At 41.8% G+C, this 22467-nt stretch overlaps 1 protein-coding gene across 1 annotated transcript in view; it reads left to right on the plus strand.

Moving 5' to 3' along the window:
• Nucleotides 1-19116, plus strand: part of efna3a (ephrin-A3a) — a 52435-nt gene extending 33319 nt beyond the window's left edge. Inside the window, exons 2-5 of the mRNA XM_026300576.1 lie at nucleotides 11507-11808; nucleotides 12096-12161; nucleotides 13740-13817; nucleotides 18881-19116. Coding sequence (XP_026156361.1) covers nucleotides 11507-11808; nucleotides 12096-12161; nucleotides 13740-13817; nucleotides 18881-18999 — 565 coding nt within the window. The 3' untranslated portion in view covers nucleotides 19000-19116. The remainder of the gene's footprint in view (nucleotides 1-11506; nucleotides 11809-12095; nucleotides 12162-13739; nucleotides 13818-18880) is intronic.
• The last annotated feature ends 3351 nt before the right edge of the window (nucleotides 19117-22467 follow it).

A 22467-nucleotide genomic window follows, 5' to 3' on the forward strand; every position in this document is an offset into this window, starting at 1 on the left:
AGTTTTTTATTTACAAATGACTAAACAAAAAACTCAAAATAAATCTGTTGATTACTGCGATGGTCCGATCATTTAATCACACTGCTATTCCAGTGCTATTTATTTATGAATAAAAATATTCCAGTTTGGTCCAGCCCTGGTGTGGACTGCATGAAAGCATACCAGATTGGTGGCACAGTTTATGGAGGTTTAAACAAAAGCAGAAAATTTGCATGTTCTGTATGACTGAGGTGTGACTGAGCGGGCTGATTAAGTCTTGGTACCTGAGCACTGTAGCTTGAGCAGTAACTCTTCTGGTTGAGGCAGTGTAGGCTGAGGAAGCCTTTGAGGCGCACAGATTCACATCTGACATGGCTGCCTGAGCCATAAGAACAACTCCATGAATTATGAAAGGGCACAAGCCCTTCGCTGGGCTGCTCTGAGAGGAGAAGAGATGGAGGGAGAGATAACTACACATTGTAGATAGATAGAAAGATAGTGTTGAGCGAAGCAAAGTGGAAAACATAAAGGAGAGAAAGATACACTGGAATAATAAGGGAGGGAGATAAAGCGTGCATGTGTAGTGGAGTCAGAGGGTGTTTGCTTTGGAGTGTGTGCTTGTCTTTGTGTAAATGCGTTCCAGTCTGTGTATGTCAGTGAGATTGACGCTACATCTTTCCCAAATCTAACCAGCTGCATGAAGAATCTCTAGCTATGGCATTGGATTTAGGCTCATCACTAAGCCCACAAAAGCAACAATTTCACACAGACATAACATACACCACACAGGCTTTGTTCCAGCCTCTTCAAACAGTTTTCACTGCGGAGGTGTGACAGTGCGCCAGGCGGGGATCTGCTGCCCACCATTTCCAAACCCCAGCAGAAAACAGAGCAGAGACAGAGATGGGAGATTTTTTTTGCACCAATTATCTAATGTGTGATCTTGGGGCCTGGCTGCCTGTCATGTGCAGCCTCTGGTTTATTCTCTCTTTTAATCTTTCTAGTAATCTTTTTGCCACTGCTGAGCTGATGTCACAGCAGTGAACTCCAAGACAAGGCAATTCCATTAGGAGATGGCATGACGCGGCATTCATTATTGGCCCCAGCCAGATGCTGCGGTGCACATTGAAGGGAGGCAGGGGGGCGTTTGAATTTGATTTGATTCCTCAGGATAATGTATTGTGCGTCATCACACAATTGTTCCAGAAACGGGAGTTTCCATATTCAGGAGCAGGCATTGTAACTAGTGAGAGAGAAGGTGAGTTTCCCTGAGTATCATTGTCTGACAAGCGTCTTGTCAGACAATGATACTCCCATCCCTCACTATCCCTTAATCTGTTCCAGAACTGTTTCTCTGAGGCCTCCTATTGAGCCTGCCTTAGTATTCCAGGCTCTCAGTCTATCCTGTTGGTCAGTGCAAATGTGAAAAGTTTCAGCTTCCTACAACCAGTCCTCCCAGTCTCCCTCTCCCTTCACTGGCTGCGTGCATTACCAAGCAGTAGCTGAGCAAAGAGAAATTGTCCAGAAGAAGTGAACCATCCCAAAGATGCACTGTCTCTTCAAGGATGTCTCACACCATATGCTTTCAGATCGCAACTGTCTTTATCTTCTCAGTTACGTAACTTACTCTATGCACTAGCAGCCCTCACTATACATAACCTTGGTAGATGCAGTGTGATGGAACAGAAAGGACAGAAAGAGCAGAAGGTGAGAACAGTATGAAAACAGCCATAAAAGATTGGAAGTCACTTCTTCAGAAGAGAAGGGTGCATTGTACCTTGGGAGCTGCTTTGAATGTACCTGCCTTGCATCACCTGCTAATGGGCCACAGATTGACAAGCTTCCTGAGCAGACTTGCCTCACCATTAGCTCTGTGTCTCTCTCTCCTCTTATACAGGCTCTTATCAGTGCTCTCTGGTGGAACGTGTAAATAATTACTCCATGACCACTCTGCTGTGCGAGCCGAAGGGTTGTTTGCACAAAGAAAAGAGCATATATTTTAAAAGGGCGATGGGTTATTTTGAGAAGGTGGTTGAATTATTTATGGAGACCTGCTAGGAAGTGTTTGTGCGTTTATGCTTTTGTATGTTCAGCGTATGTGGGGGTATTGGCAGCTGGAAATGACGTAATTGGAGGATGTTTACCAGTGTAAAGTGAGTGTGTAAGGTAATTGTATTAAGCCTCGGCAGTCCTGGAGTGTGTTCACTTTGCTTTGAGGTTTCTTTTATGGTTTTCAGTGTGTGTGTTTGGTGGTCTTCAGGGTATATACTGTACATGAAACCCTGCTGTAGCCATGGCTTGTAGATTAAAAAATAACAGACATTATTCTACTTGGCACCCATTAGGCTATCATCCAGTATAAATCTGACTCAGAGCTACTTTCCTTCATCTTTCTTTTTTCCTTTCCACCTCTCCTCCTTTCCCTCTCTCCGGTGTTTGTTCTCTTTCCTCCCTTTCGTGCTCGCTGAGAGGGGGATATGTGTGTGCCAGCCTAGAGTAGGAGCTTAAAGACTCAGGTTTTTGAAAGTGAACACCCTACTGAGGTTGACTTCCTGTGAGAGCAGCCTAGCCCCTGACACACTGAACTTCAAAGCTTGCATATTGCACTTTGTAAAGATAATAGAAGTGGCTCTGTTATCTCATGGCTCATGAGGCTCTCTGTGGATTTATTTTGTGTCATAGTTTCCTTGTATTTTCTAATATGTTGCGTTTTCTTTTTTCTTTTTGTTCAGTTTTGGCTGCACGCCGTTTTAGATGATTCATTTGTCCATTTACTCTTTAGATGCCTGCTTCCTATGCTGCTGTGTGTGTGAACCATCTTACTCTTTTTCTTGAGTGTGTCCTCTGCTCTGTCAGTGGCCAGACGCTTGGAGATGGGTGAGATAAGCACTTTGTTTTTGGACATGGCCACGGTGGTCCAGCGGGAGCTGCCTGGCATCCTCGCTGAGGATATGTACTGTGGAGAATTCATCTTGATGAGAGCTTCTATTGTGTGTCACAGCTCCTTTTGCTATCTCACTTTCTGTCTCTCCGCCTGTCTGTCTGACTCTTTCTCTCTTGCCTTTACATTTAAGCTGGCAGTACAGCACAAACGATGTCCAAATTGGGCCGTTCTCACAGGTAATAATCAGGTGTGTGATTAAAAAAATGAGCCACATCATGCTTTGGTTGCCACAGTGCGCCCATCCAGAACTTGTCAAAATGTTCATATCCGCTTCAGGTAGACAGAGCAACTGTGGCACCGAGAGAGATCAGCCAAATTCATAACAAAAAGTGTGAGACAGAGTGGACTGACTTTAATTAAGGTTAAATGGATTTTTCTACACATTGTAAATGTAATTGTGTTTAATTAAATTGAGAGCATTCATTTTGTGAAAAGGCCAAAAAAAAAAAAAAAGACAATAAAGAATAATAAAATGATCAAACCACATTCAGCTGCACGATCAACTTATCTACACTTATTACGTTTTGCTAGAAAGGAGAAATCTCTTCATTCACTTTGAACTAGGAAACATACGCTCTCCTGTTCGTGACTGCCAGTTAATTTCCTTTCTTCTCTTTTTAAAAGATATCACAGCCATGGTGTTGTCTTATTTAGATTTGATGAATTTTGGAATTTGCACCACATTCAAGTCCCTAAGAACATATTAAATTCAATCTCATTTGAAGTATGCACCCTTAACTGCACCCATACACAAATACATACATGCAAGTGCACACACACCATTATATCCCACAGAATATGGATATATATTATTACCATGTGTGAATGTGGATCCTTTGCAAGATAACAGGCTTCACTGGATGAAGGAGAAGAATGAGCTGTGTTCGCTGTAATAGGACAACATAGTTATGCAAAGTAGATAAATAGTGAAGGAGAGGCAGAAGGGGTTTGGCTGTGAGACAGCAAATTAGAAGTGAGCTTATAGAGAGAGCAAGAAAGCAGATGTGCGCGATCAAGCCTTTAATAGTGAGGTACAATTAGACTCTCACCTTGAGAGAGATGGACTCTTGTTATCGCGGCTTGTTGCAGGATATAATCACACCAACAGCTCAGTGGGATGGATGACTTTTTAATGCTGGCCATGAGCACAGTCTGACATCACCCTGTGATACCTCTGAGGGTTTTCTATCTGCTGTCATTAAGAGAGGAGAGATTCCTATTTTCTTTTTTCCAGTTCCTACCTTTATTGTTTTTTTGTTTGTGTGATCAAATTATTTGACATTATATGGCACATGGCCCTAATATTTTAGCCACTCAAAATACTTAAACTAAGTCCTAGTCATTAAAAGAGGGTGTTTAATTGTTGGAGTTGAGCTCTCACCAAAGTGAAAACCATGTAGGCTACTGCCAATGCCAACGCAAAGCCCAAAGCCCAGTGCCCAATTACAGCCAGGAAAATATTCCCAAGTGGTCACTGGAAAAATTCTACTGTAATAAAAGTACAAAAGAGATGCCTAGTGGCCTCTGTTATGTTTATTTTATGCAAGGAGTCTAGTTGGAGGAGAGGCACGGATTAATATTCAGCTGTGTCATCCACATTTCTGTTTGATATTCAGACTTCCTTTGTGGATGTCTAGAAAGTAAAGAGCAGCTTAAACCACGTAGATTAATCAATAAAATTTATGCCGGTTCATATTTCCACTGAATAAGCTGGCAGCAACCCATAGTGCTTTGCAAGTGATTTAATCGAGGTTGGAGGTGTGGAAATGACATTATCATGATCAGTTTTGCTGCCACAATTCAAATAAGCGTGTCCACAGAGCCATCTAGCAAACACAGTGTCCTCTGCATTAGGCCAGTGTCTCTCAAACTCTTTGCTTCATGAAGCAGGTAGCCAGAGCAATGCCCCCCCCCCCAGTTATGCCTGGAGCAATGCTGGGGGAGACACCGAGCAACTGAACCTCAGGGTGCAACAGTGAGCAGGGAGACCGTGTTTTAACAGAAATATTCGTTTCTCAGCCCCTTTGTTGGCAGAAATCGTCCCCACAAGCTGCTGCTTCTTTAGCTGAGGCTGCGGCGTGACCTCCCGCTGAGAGGGGAAAGCAGAGAGGGTTCGTTTAGGGGAGATCTATAAAATATCACCATGAGGCTGCATGTTCAAGCTACAGCAGCGAAGACTGAGCATTTACTGTTGTACTTATTAAGCTGTTTCACCTCATTGTTGTTGACAAGCAGTGGAAATGTCATGACCAGGCAACATCCAACACAAATGTATTAATTGTTGACGCAGTTAATTCATTTGAAAGCATTGGCCTTTCAGCATTTCTCAGTAGTGGAGTACAGAGAGTCTCCAAGCAATTTTCGGTATTTAATCTTAAACCCTGTGGATACACAGTAATCAATATCCAATAGAAAACATCAGTGTTTTTTTTTTGTTTTTCCTTTAAAATTCAGTGAGCCTCTGCCTCACATGGATGCAGTTTGGTTACTGTACACTTAACAGAAGCTGTAGGTAACAGCAGAAAAGATGCTGTGTGCACACGGGTCAGGCAGGGAACAGAAACGCTGACCTGTGACTGGTCTGAATTGATAAACTGCTGTTAAGGTGCTTGAAAAGCTGATTGCTGTCAGGGTGTCCTTGAGCGAGATTTGCAGTTACTGCAGCGGAACTACAAACTATAGGGGATGTAGAGGTCAACAGATGGACACCACGACTTTACAGGATAGATATGGTGTGGATGTAAATGTTTAAAAATGATGTTATTGCAAAAAAAAAAAATATTCAGAAAGCGCTGCAAAAGTGGAAGGCTGGGGAATAAAACATGGGGAGGTTTATAGAAATGGGTAAATATGAAAATCTAATACTCCTCGATTTCTCTGAGGCCAGAATGGAGAGAGGTTGTGGAGGAAACTGGTGGATGACTCCCAGTGGTCTAATAGTAACAGAGGAGAGTTGCAGCGTGTGCCTCTTCCCACAGACTGGCTCAGCACTTGTTTCACCCTGAATCCTCCATTTTGGATCGAAACACTGTAAACCAGACTGTTAATTGCGGCGTTAACTTCATCAGTGTCGACTCACAGGAGATTTTGTGTTTGTGTGCATGCGTGCGCTCACATGCACGTCTGATAGTTGTCTGTGTGTTTTGTGCACATGTGCTTGCACGAATAATGAGTTTTGGTGCTGAGGTACAGAGAAATACAGCAGAGCCTAGTTTGGCCCTACAGCAGTAGGAGTCATGCCGGTTGTAAACATACGATCAGTGCATGGCATTAAGTCACGGCATTTCACACATCGGTGGTTCATCCTCCTCACGAGGCGGATGATGATTACCCAGGAGAGTGTTGTTAATGTCATCAGTGGATGACGCCACGCTGACCTCATCGTGTGAACTATCTTACTCTTTTTCTTGAGTGTGTCCTCTGAAAAACACAACAATAGAGCATCAAGATTTAACATAATTACTTGAATAAAGATTTTAATGAAGTCATTTTTCATGTCATCTATGTTAATAGATGCGGACACCACAAGACAACTTTGTTCAGTTAGACATAGATTACTAAATGCTGGTCCGGAGAGTGTGATATTGCAGCATTTATGCAAAAGTCGATTTTCTAAATTCAATTATAGTGACTCCATGGTGCTATTTTTGACGAAGAAAAGCTATATTCAAGCTGTTCTGTAAATGTACATGTGCATACTCTAAAGCAAGTTGGAGAAGAAGATTTTTTTTTTTTTTTATTGTAGATTTTGTGAATCAAGAAGGGAAATCTTACCCAAAAAAAGCAAGGCTTTGAGGATTTGTAAAAATATAAAGTGATAAAAGCACTTTGCTTTAAAACAGTTATGTGGATTTCAATTCATATTTTCACTTCCCAGCATGCACATATGATGTTATTTCATTAAAGAAAGCAGTTAATGCATTTGCAAAGGATAGTTGTGGTAGAGCTGTGTTCAGCATAAATACCTAAATACCTATGAAGAGTTAAAACCCAACAAATTTTTTTTTTCCCTCCAGTCTGAAGTTATTACAGTCTTTCTGCTGCGAGGTTGGACTGTATTCATCAAAAGCAACAACTTGTCTCTTCCAGCTGTTTTTAATGGATTTGTAGAAACTGCTGGAGCCTCTGGCAGTAATGTAGGGTGAACCTGCAGCAGAACAAACAGCACTAACGTCAGGCTGTGAAGAATACCTCAGTGGATTTAAACTGTTCATATCCATTCGTGTCAGACAAAAAAAAACCAAACAAAAAAAAAACAAATTCAATTTCACTGGTGTTATTTTCTCTGAAAGTCAACAGCGCTTTTGATTCTGTTTTCACTTTGATGCAATCTGGCAAAATTAGTATACAGAAGTAACAGAGGACATGGGTTTGGTTTAGTTTTAAGCTCAGTGAAGTAAAACAAAAAAAAAAAAACGATTGACATCACTCATGTGGGAAGTGAGTAATCCCTGATGTTTTCAGTCTTTCATCATTATTTAAAATGACTGTTGTGTTTTGTTTTGGTTTTTTTAGAGATAAATAGTTTGCTTCCTCTGGTTGTAGGAGATGCTCCGTTTCTGTCCACTGTGTTTTAACGTGTCTTTAGCCGGAGTGCTTGCTATTGTTATTTATTGAAACAGGCAGTATTCTCCAAAGACTCTTTTTAGCGCAGATGTGATAGGTGCAGCAGTGCTATCTTTGTCTCGGTCTTCCTCGCTTGTTCTTTTCCTCTCTCCCTCTCTCTCCCCTGCTACTGTATCTGCCTCCCCTGGAAGTCTTCACCAGCGTGCGCAGCCCTTACCAACTAGCTGCACTCTCCCACTCATAGGAAAATGATGATGAGACAGCAAAACCACCACAGACAATGCAGAGCGGAAGGAGAGGAAGAGAGTTGGAGAGAGGAAATGGGCTGCAGGAAAAGAGAGACGAGAGAATGAAAGCCATCAGTCTTTTTTTATGCACTTTTACCGCATACATGTTCATCCCCGGGGAGCACTATGTCTCTGTCTAGGCCTCTGCCTCCTTTTCTGTGCCTTTCTTTTCATTGTCATCATTCTGTGCATTTTCCTCCATCACCCCACCCCCCTTCCCCCCTGTGCCGTAACTTATTAAACGTCCTCTCACCCTCTTCCTCTCTTTCTCTTCTCTTCTGCTCTCCTCTCCTCTCTCCATCCTGCTCTGCCCTGCAACCTTTCTGTCTTGTGCCACTAAGTGGACTGCTTATATAACAGCATACACCTAGAGGGACTCCCCGCCTCTTCTCACCCAGCGAGCCTGTTTTTCTCACTCCTCCTTTTTAGTCTCCTGTTTTTCTCTTCTGCACCACCTTATGTTCTCTTCTTCCTATTGACTCATTTTTCTTCCTGCTCTTCCTTTCTTCTTCTGTTTCTTCCATTGCTGACTGTGTTTGGAACAAATGGTCCTCCTATGTAGCTACAGCCATTGAGGCTAAGTGATGCCCAAGACAGTAAACACTAAAGAAACAGGGTCACATGCTCATCCAGTCATAAAATTATTACTCAACAACAATAAAAACAAGATTTTAATAATCAATTATTGATTATTTTTCTTAAATAATACTAAAAACTAAACATTCCCAATTGTGCAGTCCAAATATAAGGATTAATTTCAAATTTCTAGAATTGTAAATTGGATATTGTTGGACTCCTTTGTAGCTACTTTTATACTCTACATCAATAAAAAAATATATATATTGCTGCAAGTTGTTCCTGTTCATTTCAGTAGCCTCTCATGTGCACCTTTGTATACATTTCTGCCTCTACAGACAGTAAATTGTAAAACAAGAACTGCACTGTGCACTGGTGGTGAGGTGGCTGCATACGCTGTGTCGTCTCAGTAGTACCCAGCTTCCTTTCATCCGTAAATGCTATTGAGCTCAAACGCAGCCTTGCACACTCTAGCTCCTCTCTTGCTTCCTTGTATTCAGCTTCTCTTGCACACCAACATCCTCTCACCTATTTCTCAATGACTGCGTCACTCTCCGACTTATTACATGCCACTCACATCCAGGATTCTCCTCGTTCCGTGTTTTTAAATTCAGCACATCCTCTTTCCACCACTTTCATCTGGGGTCCATCTACTTATCATTCTCTGGATCCCACAACCCATTGTACCGTCTTTATCTGTCTGTGCCCCTCCAATCTCATCCCATCTCAAACCTCCTCCCCTCCTCCACTGCCACCAGCCCCCCTCTCTAAATATAGTGCCTTTGAAGCATAGCTATGCTGTCTCTTCCCGCAACACTGCAAGACAAAATTCTGTCATCTCATATCTGAGCGGCAGGGATAGAAAGCACAGGTAAGATTGATGGCCCAAAAAGAACACTAAGTTAAGAGACTTGATATTCATCTGCCTCCGCCTGTGTTTAAACGAAGAGGTGTGGAGATGAAAAAGGAACAGCTGTAACACCACAATGAAAAAGATGACAAGACAGAAAAAGAGAGAGGGGGGAAACGAGGAGAGAGGTGTTATGACATTTCTGATGCTCATTTTGCAATTGAATAATCGTCTCTCCTGAGGCCTGACCCAGTAACGTATGCATGTGTGAGCATGTTTGTGTGAGCGGGGGGAAGAGGAGCGGGGGTGATTGTGGGTGTGTTTCTTTAGAAAATGTGTAAGAAAGAGGAGACAGCAAGGAGGGAAAAAAAAAATGAGTGCAGAGGAGAAAGCGAGGCGGTTTGCCTGTTAAACTTAATAAGGCACAATACTGCCACCCACTGGTGCAAGTGACTGATTACAGGTTGTTGGTGCAGGTTACACATGACTGCAGCCAAGGACAATTCCCATCTCATCAGCTCACCTGCAGGAGCCTTTCTAATGACTTCTACTTTGTCTAATTACAGGTTGTGTAATTTACATAATAAGTATACTTAGTATTATAAACAGTGAAGCTCACAGCGTGGTGGCTGAAACCATATCTGTGAAATCATATCACATCATCATCTCAGTTATTCATTCAGGAGTTGTTGCAGGTTACTGTAGTGTCATGTATATCTCACACACACACACACACAGGCTCAACCTTAGGGTGCCCTTCCTTACCTGCGAACAGCCTGCTCGTCCGTCAGCGGCAGGTTGCCAGGGGAGCATGGTGTATCATATGTACTGTGTGCAGGTCGGTTCCCCTGCGGCCAGAGCATACATTGCCACTGACAGGATCTCCTTCTGCCTCAATGACCCGGCCTGTATCTGGCTCAGGGGGAAAGACAGGAGTGCAGATTATCATTCTCATCACCATTCTCAGCACCCGCCATGGGGCATTTAGTTTAAAAAAAAAAAAAAAAGTCTCTTTGCAGTAGGAAGAAGGAAGTATGTAAAACCTATGGAATTACCTGGTGTTCTGTATTAATTAGTTATAAAATGTAATTTGATCTTATCAAAGAATCATATTTTTTTCTTTCTATTAGATACATCCATTACATAGTCCTGGTGGAACAAGGATTGTGAATCATTCTTCCTTACAGCTCAGCCCTATTCTTAACATGATCTGGAGGTCATTACACAGCACCTGAATTGGATGATGATGTTTTTTTATGTCATACGTGTGTCTTCCTCCCAAACAAATCACTCTTAGTGGCATCAGTCCACAGAACATGTTTTGTAGAGAGTGGAGTATTAAGGTGGTCTCTATCAAATTTCAGGTGCGTCATCCACCATGATCCGCCAATGGCAGACCCATGAACAGAAATGTTAAATGGCTCCAATGATTCCCTTAAGTCCTTAGCTGTTACTTTGAGGTTCATTTTTTATACCTCATTGAGCATTCTGTGTTGTGCCTTTGGGCATCCACTTCTAGTGAGAGTAATCGCTGCACTAAATTGTCTCCATTTATAGACAATTTGTCTAAGTGTGGACTGATCAGTATCTAAATTTTTTTCAGATTAGTTACTAGCCCTTTCCAGCATCATGAAGGTAAATCTTCTGAGATCTTGGAGAAATGTGGATCCCATCTGCAGATGCTCCATCTGAATAACAACCTCAGAATGAGTGTTTTTTTTTATAAGTCAAAGTACCTCTAACACACACCCCACCCTGTTTCATTGATTGGACTTTGTTTGCTTTTTCCCGACTCCAGTTAACTTCTGTCGATGTAGTCTCAGGGGTTCACAAAGTTTTTCCAGTCCACAATGTGTTTCAGTGAATGTGTCATTAGTTAAACAGGATCATGACTTTGACGACAATCTGACTGTGTTTTAAGACACATTTTTACATAAACACAGGTCATTCGACTTTTTGGCCACTGCATATGTAGATGGGGAGAAAGATTTAATAATTTCTCTCCTGAAGAAACAATAAGGGAACAGTGTGTAGCCTCTATGTGTTGATTTTGTGTTATCTATAGTGCTAAAAAGATGAGTTAAATAATCAGATAAGCAGGAAATTAATTAAAAATTGGTTAATCACTTAAGGGAGATTATGTGTGTTTGTGGCTAGTAATTTATATTTGGTTGAAATACTCCTTTAAAGGTTAATGAAATTAATAAGTCACATTTCAAGTGTAGCCTTTGTTTTGTTTTCTGACCCTCCTTCTTTCTTTATTCCACTTCTTCTTTAATGCATCTTTTTTTTTTTTTAAATCAGGCTGCGGAGGGAGGGATACACGGTGCAGGTCAGCGTCAATGACTACCTGGACATCTACTGCCCGCACTACAACACCAGCCAGCGAGGAACGCTAGAGCGTGTGGTGGCAGAACAGTACATCCTCTACATGGTCAACTACCGTGGCTACCGTACCTGCGACCCCCAGATGGGCTTCAAACGCTGGGAGTGCAACCGGCCCCATGCGCCTCATGCACCCATCAAGTTCTCCGAGAAGTTCCAGCGCTACAGTGCCTTCTCGCTGGGCTATGAGTTCAACGTGGGCCAGGAGTACTACTATATCTGTGAGTCAGACTAGTAAACCCCAGCGCTTGGTTATTGTGATGGATAGAAAAAGCTTGAGGCAGTGCACATCCAATATTTTGAGATTATAATGAGGAACTTCTGTTGAGCTGTTGTCACCCACATGTATTGACGCTGTGTAGGTGTTAATAGTTTCTGGAAGTTCAACTGATTATAGGGCTTTTGCTCAATTGCAGCTCTGTTTTCACCGCTGGTTATCGAAGCTGGTGTTGCCTGCAGGGGGCATAAGGTTGACATGTTCTGTGTCTGTGCTTTCGTTTGTTTTTAGCCACATCCACCCACCACCATGTCCACAGCTGCCTGAGACTGAGGGTCTACGTCTGCTGCTCCACCGGTGAGACGCAATACCTCTGCCTTACCGCTACACGGCTCTCCCACTCACTATCTCTTTTTAATCTCCCAAACACAGAGAAACACAGGCAAAGAGCTGGAGAGAAACAGGCGGAGAGCGAGAAAAACTAAGATCTGACAGTCTTGTCTTGGAGAGAGGCTTTTCTGCCTTACGCTGTCTTGGCGAGGTTTTGATGATGCCGTCTTTTCCCTCGAAGCGGCGCTTTGAGGGCGATGGCTTAATGTTATTCTCTGTCTCAGAGCTATCACAGTAATGCTCTATCTTTCACCCTCTAAATGACATACTCCTCAGAAGCTGTACAAACGATGTTAAAGAAAAAACCGATTCAGCTCTTTCTGCCCTCCATATATCTCTTGACCATCTCTACCACCCCACTCCTATCTGATCTTAGATCCTATCTGATATTATCTTCTGATCACCCCACTCTCTATATTGTCTTCTTTCTTTCTGGCTCTCTGATGTCTGCTGCTTTGGATAGTTTGTGTGTTATTTTTACCCTAGTAGTCTTGCTTGCTCCCCTGCAGGCCTTTGATCAGGGAACCCAGTGTTGAAAGCCTCCCTGTCTCCACTAACCTTGTCAGCACTAATACATCCCACACTCAGGCCAGTGTCAGCCCCTGTGTTCACATCACCTGAACCCCCACCCCCCCCAACCCAGTGTCACGGCTAATCTATTGATGTGTCTACCAGGGATCCATTTGCTACTGTGTGTGTGTGTGTGTGTGTGTGTTTGTGTGCATTACTGTATGTGTTTGAGGTTTAGGAGCGTGTGTGTGTGTGTCTGTGTCTGTGTTTATGAATGGCTTTGTGTGCATAAGTGCATTTAGCCCGTTTACAATCCACAACCTTTACTCAGCAAGGTCATTTTAACAGCATGCTATCAAAAACGCTGTTGATTTCAGCTGCCTACACACTGTTTTCATTCGCTCTGCGTGTCTCTCACCTTAACCTTCACAAGATTCGAAGATCAGACAGAAATGTGAATATTCATTTGCTTTGCATTTATGAAGAGCTCCTAATTGGTTGCCACCAGCTTCTATGTAAATTGTCTGGAAATGGTTTTTCATCCCCTTAACTATGCATCTGAATCACAGGCTCCCATTGACATGCATATTTTGTTTAAGAAAAAGCAGAAAATACACAAAGACTTATACACACGCACACAAAAAAACCCACACATCATTCATTCATGGGTAATTTGGCAGTGCAGACTGAACGTAATTCCGTGTCTAGACGAACAGTAAATGTAATAATGATTTCTGTCCACTGCTTCCAAATGCTTTTAATCTTCAGATGGAAGTCTGGATTCACAGCCCAGGGTTTCTTCATGGGTTCTTAGTGGCAGGGGCACACTTACTGCTCTGTGTTCTGCTATAATTGTGCACAATTTTATGGCATCGAATACGTTTTTTACTCCATGTCATTGTAATGGAGAGTTTTCTCCTTATCTCTTTCACCGTCTTCTCCCTCTCCTCATCTTTGTTTTTGTCCTCTGCTTTTTATTTCTCACTCTGCTTTCTTTCTCTCTGTCTTCGTGTGTATATGCCATGTGTTTTTCAGTCTCCCAGGCAGATGACGACTCCAGTCAGACTTCTCCCGACTACACAGTCAGGCCGAACATCAAAATACACAACCTTGGTGAGTGACGCTGCATTTGTTTCTGAGATGCTGAAAATGAACTGCAGCCAATTTGCCAGATGCTGGTCAATATTTGGCTGCGGCTGCAAAGCTTGATTTGTGTACCAATCGCTGTGGAAAGGAACCAAATGTCTTTTAGTTTTTTATTCTGTGGTTGGCACAAGAAACTCCACAGGCCATTGCTAGTTAAGTTTTATTTTCTGCTCTTCAGAGCTATTCAATATGGGGAAGCCCATGAACACAGAACCTTAGTGATTCAGCAGTAGTGACATATACTTCCATATTGTATACTGCACTGTTTATTATATAATTATTTATTTTATAGTTATATAAGAAGAAACCAAACGTACATGACCAAACAACCCACTTAACACTATAACCATCCAGTTTATTATAATTAGAGGGTTGTTTTCATAGTTTCAGCCATCATTTCGAGGCCCTGAGCAGTACATCCAAACAGTATTGCCCCCAATACTGATCTTTTACTGAAGTTAATTTGTCAAGTCCCATTATAAAATTCATCCTTTCCTCAGTCAGTTAAGTCAGTCATGACAGGCTGTTAGGTCAGTTTCCCTGCTCTCACGTTCCCTTAACTAAGAAACATTTGAGGCATCTAAATCTGTTTATATAGAAAAGTCAGATTAACACATCCTTAAAAAGCAATTGCTGATATCTGGGATCACAGGAGGTTGATAATTGAGCAGCTTGTAAATAAGACAAGACTTCCACATTATGGAAACCACTTTACTCAGAGGTAAATTTGAACATGTCTGTAAAAGCCCCTCTTTGAATAGCAAACCTGCTAATAACTGACAGCTTGTGGTATTCCCATCAGACTTCTTTTTAGCTACATCGCCACTTTCCAAGATCTCAGCTATTAACTACTTGAGATGAGTGCAGTCTTATCATTACCAATAGGAATTATGGCCTGTGAAAATGAGACACAATTAGTGTTACACCAGAATTACCACTTAATGTTTCTAAAACTCTAAATGCAATAATCTTTTACTATTAAAAAGATCACCTACAGTGTATATCACTCACAGCTTTCCTTTTTCTTCCCTGTGCAAAAGCCACAAGGTCAGTAGTGGTCTTGTAAGGAATGAAAGGTCCATGTTTACCTAAGGAGAAACCATGTCAGCGAGCAAGTCAATTGTGCAGCTGAGTGGTTACGTAAACCCTCTAGTTTTCTTTCTCTTTCTCCTTCCCCATCTCAAATAAAAGCCTCTTGCCGGGAATCATTTAGTATGCTTGTTTCTGGGAGAGGTAGGCAGTCTGTGACGAGGGCTAAGAGACTGTCACCTGCCTGAGATGGAAACTGAGACCAGCAGAGATCGAGTGAAAGGAGCTCTTAAGCCATCAGCAATGGGTATCTTCAGGTGTGTGAGAAGGCAGAGGAGAGAAGAACAGAAGACAGAGGTGGGGGAGAGAGGGGGAGAAAAGGGACCCTGGAAAGTGGGAGAGACAAAGTGAGACAGAGAAAGTCAGCGAGATAAAAGACAGGAGGGAGGCAGTGAAAAGAAATGCAGCAGGAGAACGCATGACAGAAAAAGGGACAGATAAGGGAGAGAGAGAGAGAGAGAGAGAGAGAGAGGAACAGGCAGAAAAGAGATAAAACCAGAGTGGGGGCAGAGAAAGGGGGTGCAGAGAGAAGGGGCACAGGAAGAAAGAAAAGCTCAGTGGTGGGCGAATTGCTCAGCAGTAACTCAAACTCAAACTTACATAGAATTTAATATAAAAAAGCACACACACTGGCAGGGAATCATAAAAAACCATAGCCTCTAGCATTGTGGTGCATTTTGCTGAATATATTTGGAGGAATAACAAAATAAGGACACACAGATTTTTGCACACACACACACACACACACACACACACACACGCACATTTAAAAACAACCCATACCCCTTATGGCCCTGCTGACCGCTGGACACCCACTCTCTGACTCACCCTCAGGACCAGACCAGCCCACAGACTGGATTAGCATCAACAAAACTCTCTGTCTCTCTCCACATATGATCTGCTGTCATCCACATTCCTTTATTATTATCTTTGCTTCTATGTCACATTTTATTTATTTAACATTGTATTTTAAGAATAAATTCGACCTGTTTTTGTAGTTTTGCCCATTGTTTCCGTAGGTAACAATAAGACTATTCTGATCCAGATAACTGCTGGTAACGTTGCTGGAGTCAAACACGGCAAGAAACATAAGCAGTAAAGTAATCGTGCATGTTTTAAACAAATCCCCCAGATCAGTCGAAGAAAAGCCAACAATAAAAGCATCATCCAAACTGTCCACCATAAACAGTCATCGCAGTTTATCACTGGTGAAATGAGGCGTTCCAACCATTTGCAGTCAACATGTAAGCAGTGCCTGCACATTGGTTTTATGAAAGAGGCCACTGTTGGATTGTTTACAACCTGTCAGATCATCTCGCTTGTTTTGGTCGCCCCATTAGAAAGTATTTCCAGATCTCAGTAACTACTTTGGTGAGTCCAGTAGAATAACATGCAGTGCATAACGAGACCTGGAATTATCATGTAGGTGTGAATTGAGTGGATTTACTTTTTTAATGGTTTTTCTCTTTTTGCTTGTAGCTGTTTGCAGTATTCATTGCAAATAGCAGAAATTAGTTATGCCAGAGCATCATTTAGCAAACTGCTCACATTGTTTCAACAAATGTGCTACAAGAATTCAGCAGCTTCCTTCCTGAATTAAACATAACTTTATCATTTCCTGCAGCAAAGGTTTGTATACTCTTTGCATTCTTCCATCTGTGATATCCTTGCCCTTAAAAACCTTCCTTTAATGCTCTCATGCACAGACTGACGAGTGATTTGCAAGGAGTGGTTGTTAATTCTGAAAGTTGACTCTTAATGGCTTATAGCAGCATCAATCTCCCTATTCTTGGTGCCATTTCTGTTTTTATTTTGATGGATGTAAATAGCTATAAAGGACATCGCCATTCTTAATGCCACTTACCAGGATTGATTGGTCAGCTGTTTCTCCGCTGGTGGAAAAAGCAAGCACTTAGTACATCACCAGAGCTAATTGAAAGGAGACAGGTGGGACAGAGGTCTGAACCTGGACTAGTAGTCTCCCAGTGTTAAAGTTAGCGTTGTCAGGATAAGGATTTATCAGACCAGACAACCATTTTCCTCTCATCGACAGTCAGGTGCTGATGCTTCTTATCTCACTGTAAACGCCTTGGGCAGTTTACCATGGACAGGAGTGCTACCCCTCATGCTTGTCTGTTGTTATACCCTATACAGACAGGACTGCACCGGATTGTGTGCTCAGAAATTGATTGCTGTATCCCACAATTGTACTGTGATGTTAGGTGTCGTACTCTGGGCTTTTGATGGCTTGTTATGGCCTGAGGCGCTCAACACCCCCCCACATTCATCTTCCAAGGGCAGTCTCCCTAAATAGCAAGGGTTTTGAAGAGGTGCATATTGGGCAGCTTTGTGATTGTCAAAGCTCTTGGCAGCCACCAACAACCCTGTAAGAATCCATTTGCATGCAGAGAAACTCTAGAAATGCATTTGTTTTTGCATAAGCAATCTGTCCCCATTTTTGGCCACTGAGTGAACATTTTACCTCGGAAGTCTGTCTGATGAAATCTTTGAGACACAAACCAGATTTGAAGTCACCTCTGTCACCTGTGGGCCCTACCTGAGGCCATGTTGTTTTTATTCTTGCCCTGCCGTCACGTAGTGTTTTCAGCGTTCACCTCAGTGCACCACGGTGTGAATGTCACTGTGTCGTATGTCATCGCCACAGATAGAAGTCTTGCGTTTTTATCTGTCATGGACTAGTGACTCACAACCAGAACAAACCAGAGCGACTGGATTGTTTCACTCTCCGACGGGTTGCAAAAACAAAATTCCAATTCAAACTTCGGCTGTCATGTGATTGTTCATCCTCTTATCTCTCATCACATTCCTTGTTTTTAGGTATACTCAATTACAGCAGACTCCAGCCACGCTGTAATGTCACAGTGAAACAGCATTTCGGAAGTGTCTTCCGTCCTCAATTTAATATATTTGTTGAAAGTCAGTTTATGGAAGTGAATATTTTGGATGGAGAGTTTACGCACTGCAACATTATGATCACGAAGTAAGAGTAATGGCATTTTAATAGTCAAACACAAGGTTCTTGTCAGGTTTGTGCAGCATTTGTCAAATGTATTTTCATCTGTTCAGTGTGTGATTTGAAGCTGTTAAATCTTAATTTTGTAATGATACAATGTAACTTCAACATGTCACATGTCACGTCTCATGGCTTTAAACTCTTCCTTCACCCATCCCCTTTGCCTACTTTTGTCTTTTATGTCTTATGTTGGGGTAATGCGACTGACACCAGTAAGAAATTGCAGCTTTCATCTGCACTTAGTTGCATCTGAACTTCATAGAAAAAAATATATATACATGCACATCTGATTGCAGCTAATTCAGATTGTCCTTAAAAAAGAGGTGTATCTGTAAGCAACAAAGCTCTGTTTGGTTCCTTTTCTGTAATAACCCTCCAGATATAATGGGAAGCATTATGTCGAGATAGAGCATAATGACTCAGGGTAATTCGCTTTTTACCGAATATTACAGAATGTGTTCTCCCAGCTCTTTCTCTGTCTTTCCCTTCCAGCTAATGTTCTGTTGTGTCTAATCAATGGCAAGGCCATAGTAATTTGGTTTGATTGAAATCCCTCTAGGATAAAAACATCATTAGTGCAAAAAGAGGAATACATAAAAAAAAAAAAAAAAGAAACAGATCAGAAACAAAAGTGTTTTTAATTTTCCATCCCACGGGGAAATGGCCATATGTAGCAGTGCTGATGATAATTGGTGGTTTGTTGATAATTGCATCATGTCTCTTTCTCTGCATATGTTAAAGCACAATTTGCATGCATCACACATTGCCATTAGATTGATGAATTAATAATGTTGTAATGGTTCGTTTCCTTCTGTCTGGCACACACAGCGTCTCTCTCGCTCTTTCACACTCGCATGCTTCTTTCTTCTCACTTTATTATTTTCTCTTTTTGTGTCTTTCTCTCAAGATGAATTTAACCCTGAAGTTCCCAAACTGGAGAAAAGTGTCAGTGGCAGCAGCCCATCACGTGACCGCCTTCTTCTCACCGTGGCGATGCTGCTCGTGTCTGCCGTCCTTTTGTCCTAGCGTCTGTCGCCACGAGTGACACTTCATGCATAGCTGGACCGCCTTGTCCAAAGGGCTTTGTATCCACCTACTGCAAATTTCTGATGTGTAAGCTGGCAGAAACAGAGAGGAGAATCAAATAAAGATGCAACAGAGCCACAATAAAAATAAAAAAAGACACAATCTTTAAATTTAACTTAGTGGACTTAAAAAAAAAAAAAAAGGAGAGAGGCCTTTTTGCTGTCATATTTACACCTGTGTATTTTGACACACCATGTGTTCTTGAACGTCATTATCATTTGAATACCACAGCAGGTGTGTTTGCCACAAAATGGAGGCCATAAGTACAGCCAATGTTTAGAATCAGACTTCTGTGCTCCTAGCAGCCGACAGGCAAGTGAAAAATGGTTGGATGTAGACTACACACTGTTATTGTAGCATGGCACCTATGGACCTGAAGCTGCACTGTCTTCAGCTGATAAAAGCAGGGTTTTCTGTGACTGTAAGTTTTGAAGAAGGAAGCAAATGTAACAGGAGCGGATTTGCAGTGGGTTGTTAGGCCTCGGACTGCGGACCCAGTATGCTGATGGATGAAACTCAGCTCTGATGTAGTGAAAAGCAAGCTTGACTCTGGAACTGAACTGATCTTACCTGGGCCAGAGAGGATATTTCTATAATCAGATGAGAACTGCTGCCACTGTCCCAGACACTGAGGAATGTTTTCACACTGGAGTGAGGAAGCTGCTGTAAGAGCCCAATGTGTTTCTTAAGAAAAGAGAAAGACTTTGTGAGGATATCTGTGGGCCTTTCAAGAATCCATTTTCTCCAGACATCAAAAACACCCCTGGTTTTGTGATAGGTTCAGATGCAAAGCCTGTGTTTCTTAGAGGATAGTGAGTGCCCTCTCAGAACTAGTCTTTTGTCTGTATTTCCTGCCTTCACACTGTAACAACCCTAGAAAAATACAGACCCCGGACTAGTAATTTGACGGCACTTAGATGTGGTAGATGTGTGTTTTGTTCCGATGCATTTACCTTCAGCACTTCGCCTAGATTTTCCAGATGTCAAACTCCTCCACCACCGCAATCAGCAGAGTCATTCAGAATACCACTAATTTACAATTCTTAAAAACCTCTCTCAGCAGCAAGTTCCCTTTTAATTCCAGAAATCCCCGTATATTCCTTTTCCACTTCAGAGGTTCCCAGCCAATCAGCGCTGATGGCCACAGTCACCATGGAAACGACCCCATACAGTCGCCAGAGTGCGGCAGGTGCCTGAGGAGAAAATGTGCTTTGAGTAACGCTGCCGCCATTTTGTTACAAAAAAAAAAACAACAACAAAAAAAAAACAACAAACAAAACAAAAAACAGGTGTGAATGTACAAATAAGAAGTTCACTTTTTTATATTGTAATCCAGGACAACGTAGGCTGGCATTAATCAGATCACAATGTTGTGCTTTTTTTTTTTTTTTTTTTTAATTCACTTTTCAAACATATTTATTTTAAAGTATATTATTTATCTACCTAATTAGTGTGCATTTGTAGGCCTTTGCTCAATAAGCTATTGTGCCATTTTTTTATTCTTTTTTTTAAACAGTGGAATTTTTACTGCAGCGTTTTGCTTGTGTAGATAAATAGTGGGATGTAACTCAGCCTGACAAAAAGAGAGGGTTATTGGTGTTGACTAATCTGTAGGGACATACACTCAGTAACCCTACTGTCATGTAACAGATAAATGCTAACCACGTTATGTTGCTGAAGAGCATGTCATAAACCAACTGTGAATGCACAGACAGAGCCGATGTTGATGGAGGGGCAGTATTTCTCAAGTGCTGCACTTGAAACAACGGAGTCTGCATTGTAATGTATATTTATAATACATGCCGGTTGTTGAATGTGCGTGTGTGTGCGTGTGAGTGTGAGTAAGGGAGTGTGTGTCTGTGCATGTGTGGGAGCGAGCAAGAGGAAAAAAACAAAACAAAACAAAAAAACGTCTGCACATTTCTGTGCATATGTATGTAGAATGTGTTTGTCGCTTTTCGAGTATGTGGCATTTAGAAATTTCGTACCCGTTAAGGAGTCGTTTGTAGGAGCTGAATATGCAAGTGTGTATGAGAGAATGTGCTTTTCTGTAATGTTACTTTACGTTACGGGGTCGCAAAGCAGGTGACAACCACAAGAAATGTGTTTACCTTTCAAAAGAATGAATAAAAAAAGCTGTAAATTGAAACAAGAATGATTAAAAACAATGCCAATTAAAATCTTTTTGCAAATTTACTTTTGTCTATTTACTAATAAGTGACTAGACTGTGTCTTTACAGTTTCTTTTCTCTGCTTTTATCTATCTTTTTTTCTCAACAGTCACTCCCTCACCTTCACTCACCCTGAATTCACTTCTGTTTGCTTTTTTGAGCACTACATGAAAACAATGCTCTCCTACTTTCTCTCATAACCCACTTTTAGGCATGTTGGTTGTGAGGAGAAGTAAACAGACAGTACTCGTGCTGCACATACTTGTGCTGTAAAGCTATCACCCTTTCTCACATGGCCCATCCACACACTGCCTGGCTTCACTTTCACAAACACTTCTTCTGCCATAAAACATAATGACAGCATGGGGAGGGGAGTCACAGCTCCACATCTCCCACTCTATCCATCTCTGTTGCTCAAAAAAACACCTGCAAGCCATTCATGTCTCCACAACTCTGTCTCTCTGTGTCACTCGTCCTTCCCTTTGCCCCTGTCAGCTTCTTTCTAATCTTCATACACTGAACAGAAAGAAGCTGACAGCGAGGAGGGACGCATGTCTCACATGCACTAATGTATGTGTCAAAAAGGGACAGATAAGATTTTGTCTTTGATGTTATACATCAGGCCTGAAATCACATGAGGGAGAAAGAGAAAGAAGTAGAGCAGATTCTGCTGTCGGTTTGTGCTTTCCACATTTCAAGTGTGTGTGTGTGTGTGTGTTTCTGTGTCTGTGTGTGTAGAGAGCTTGTGCCAAGAAATTTTCAAAGTTAATTTAATATACTTTATGTGATTGACGATTGCCGTGATATAATGTGAGTCATATTTAACCAAGCAGGTTACAATGAAATGATCATGTCCATTGATGTCGGTTTCCCAGCTGTTCGACTGCTGTGAGGGAGCAGCTCCTGATTCTGTCTGACATTTGTGCATTTAGCTGACAGACTGATAATTGCTGAATATTACACTGGGTCCTGCCTTATAGTCCCCTGTCTTATAGGTTTTGACTTGCACAGAAAGGTTATAGTGTTTGGACACTGAGGAACAGTGAAAGTGTTTTGACTTCTGACAACTTAAACCATCATTTTGCAGGAAATCAGCCTGTTTCATTTGTGGCATACTCCTGTCGGGAAATGCTTATGTTCAGTTCGTGCATAAATGAAACATTAATTGATCTGCTTACTCTTCAGATGGGCTGCTGAGGAGTGTTGCCATTGGATTAAAGTTGCTTACCTTTCCCTG

Source organism: Mastacembelus armatus, chromosome 11, assembly GCF_900324485.2.
Source record: "Mastacembelus armatus chromosome 11, fMasArm1.2, whole genome shotgun sequence".
Classification (NCBI taxonomy): domain Eukaryota; kingdom Metazoa; phylum Chordata; class Actinopteri; order Synbranchiformes; family Mastacembelidae; genus Mastacembelus; species Mastacembelus armatus.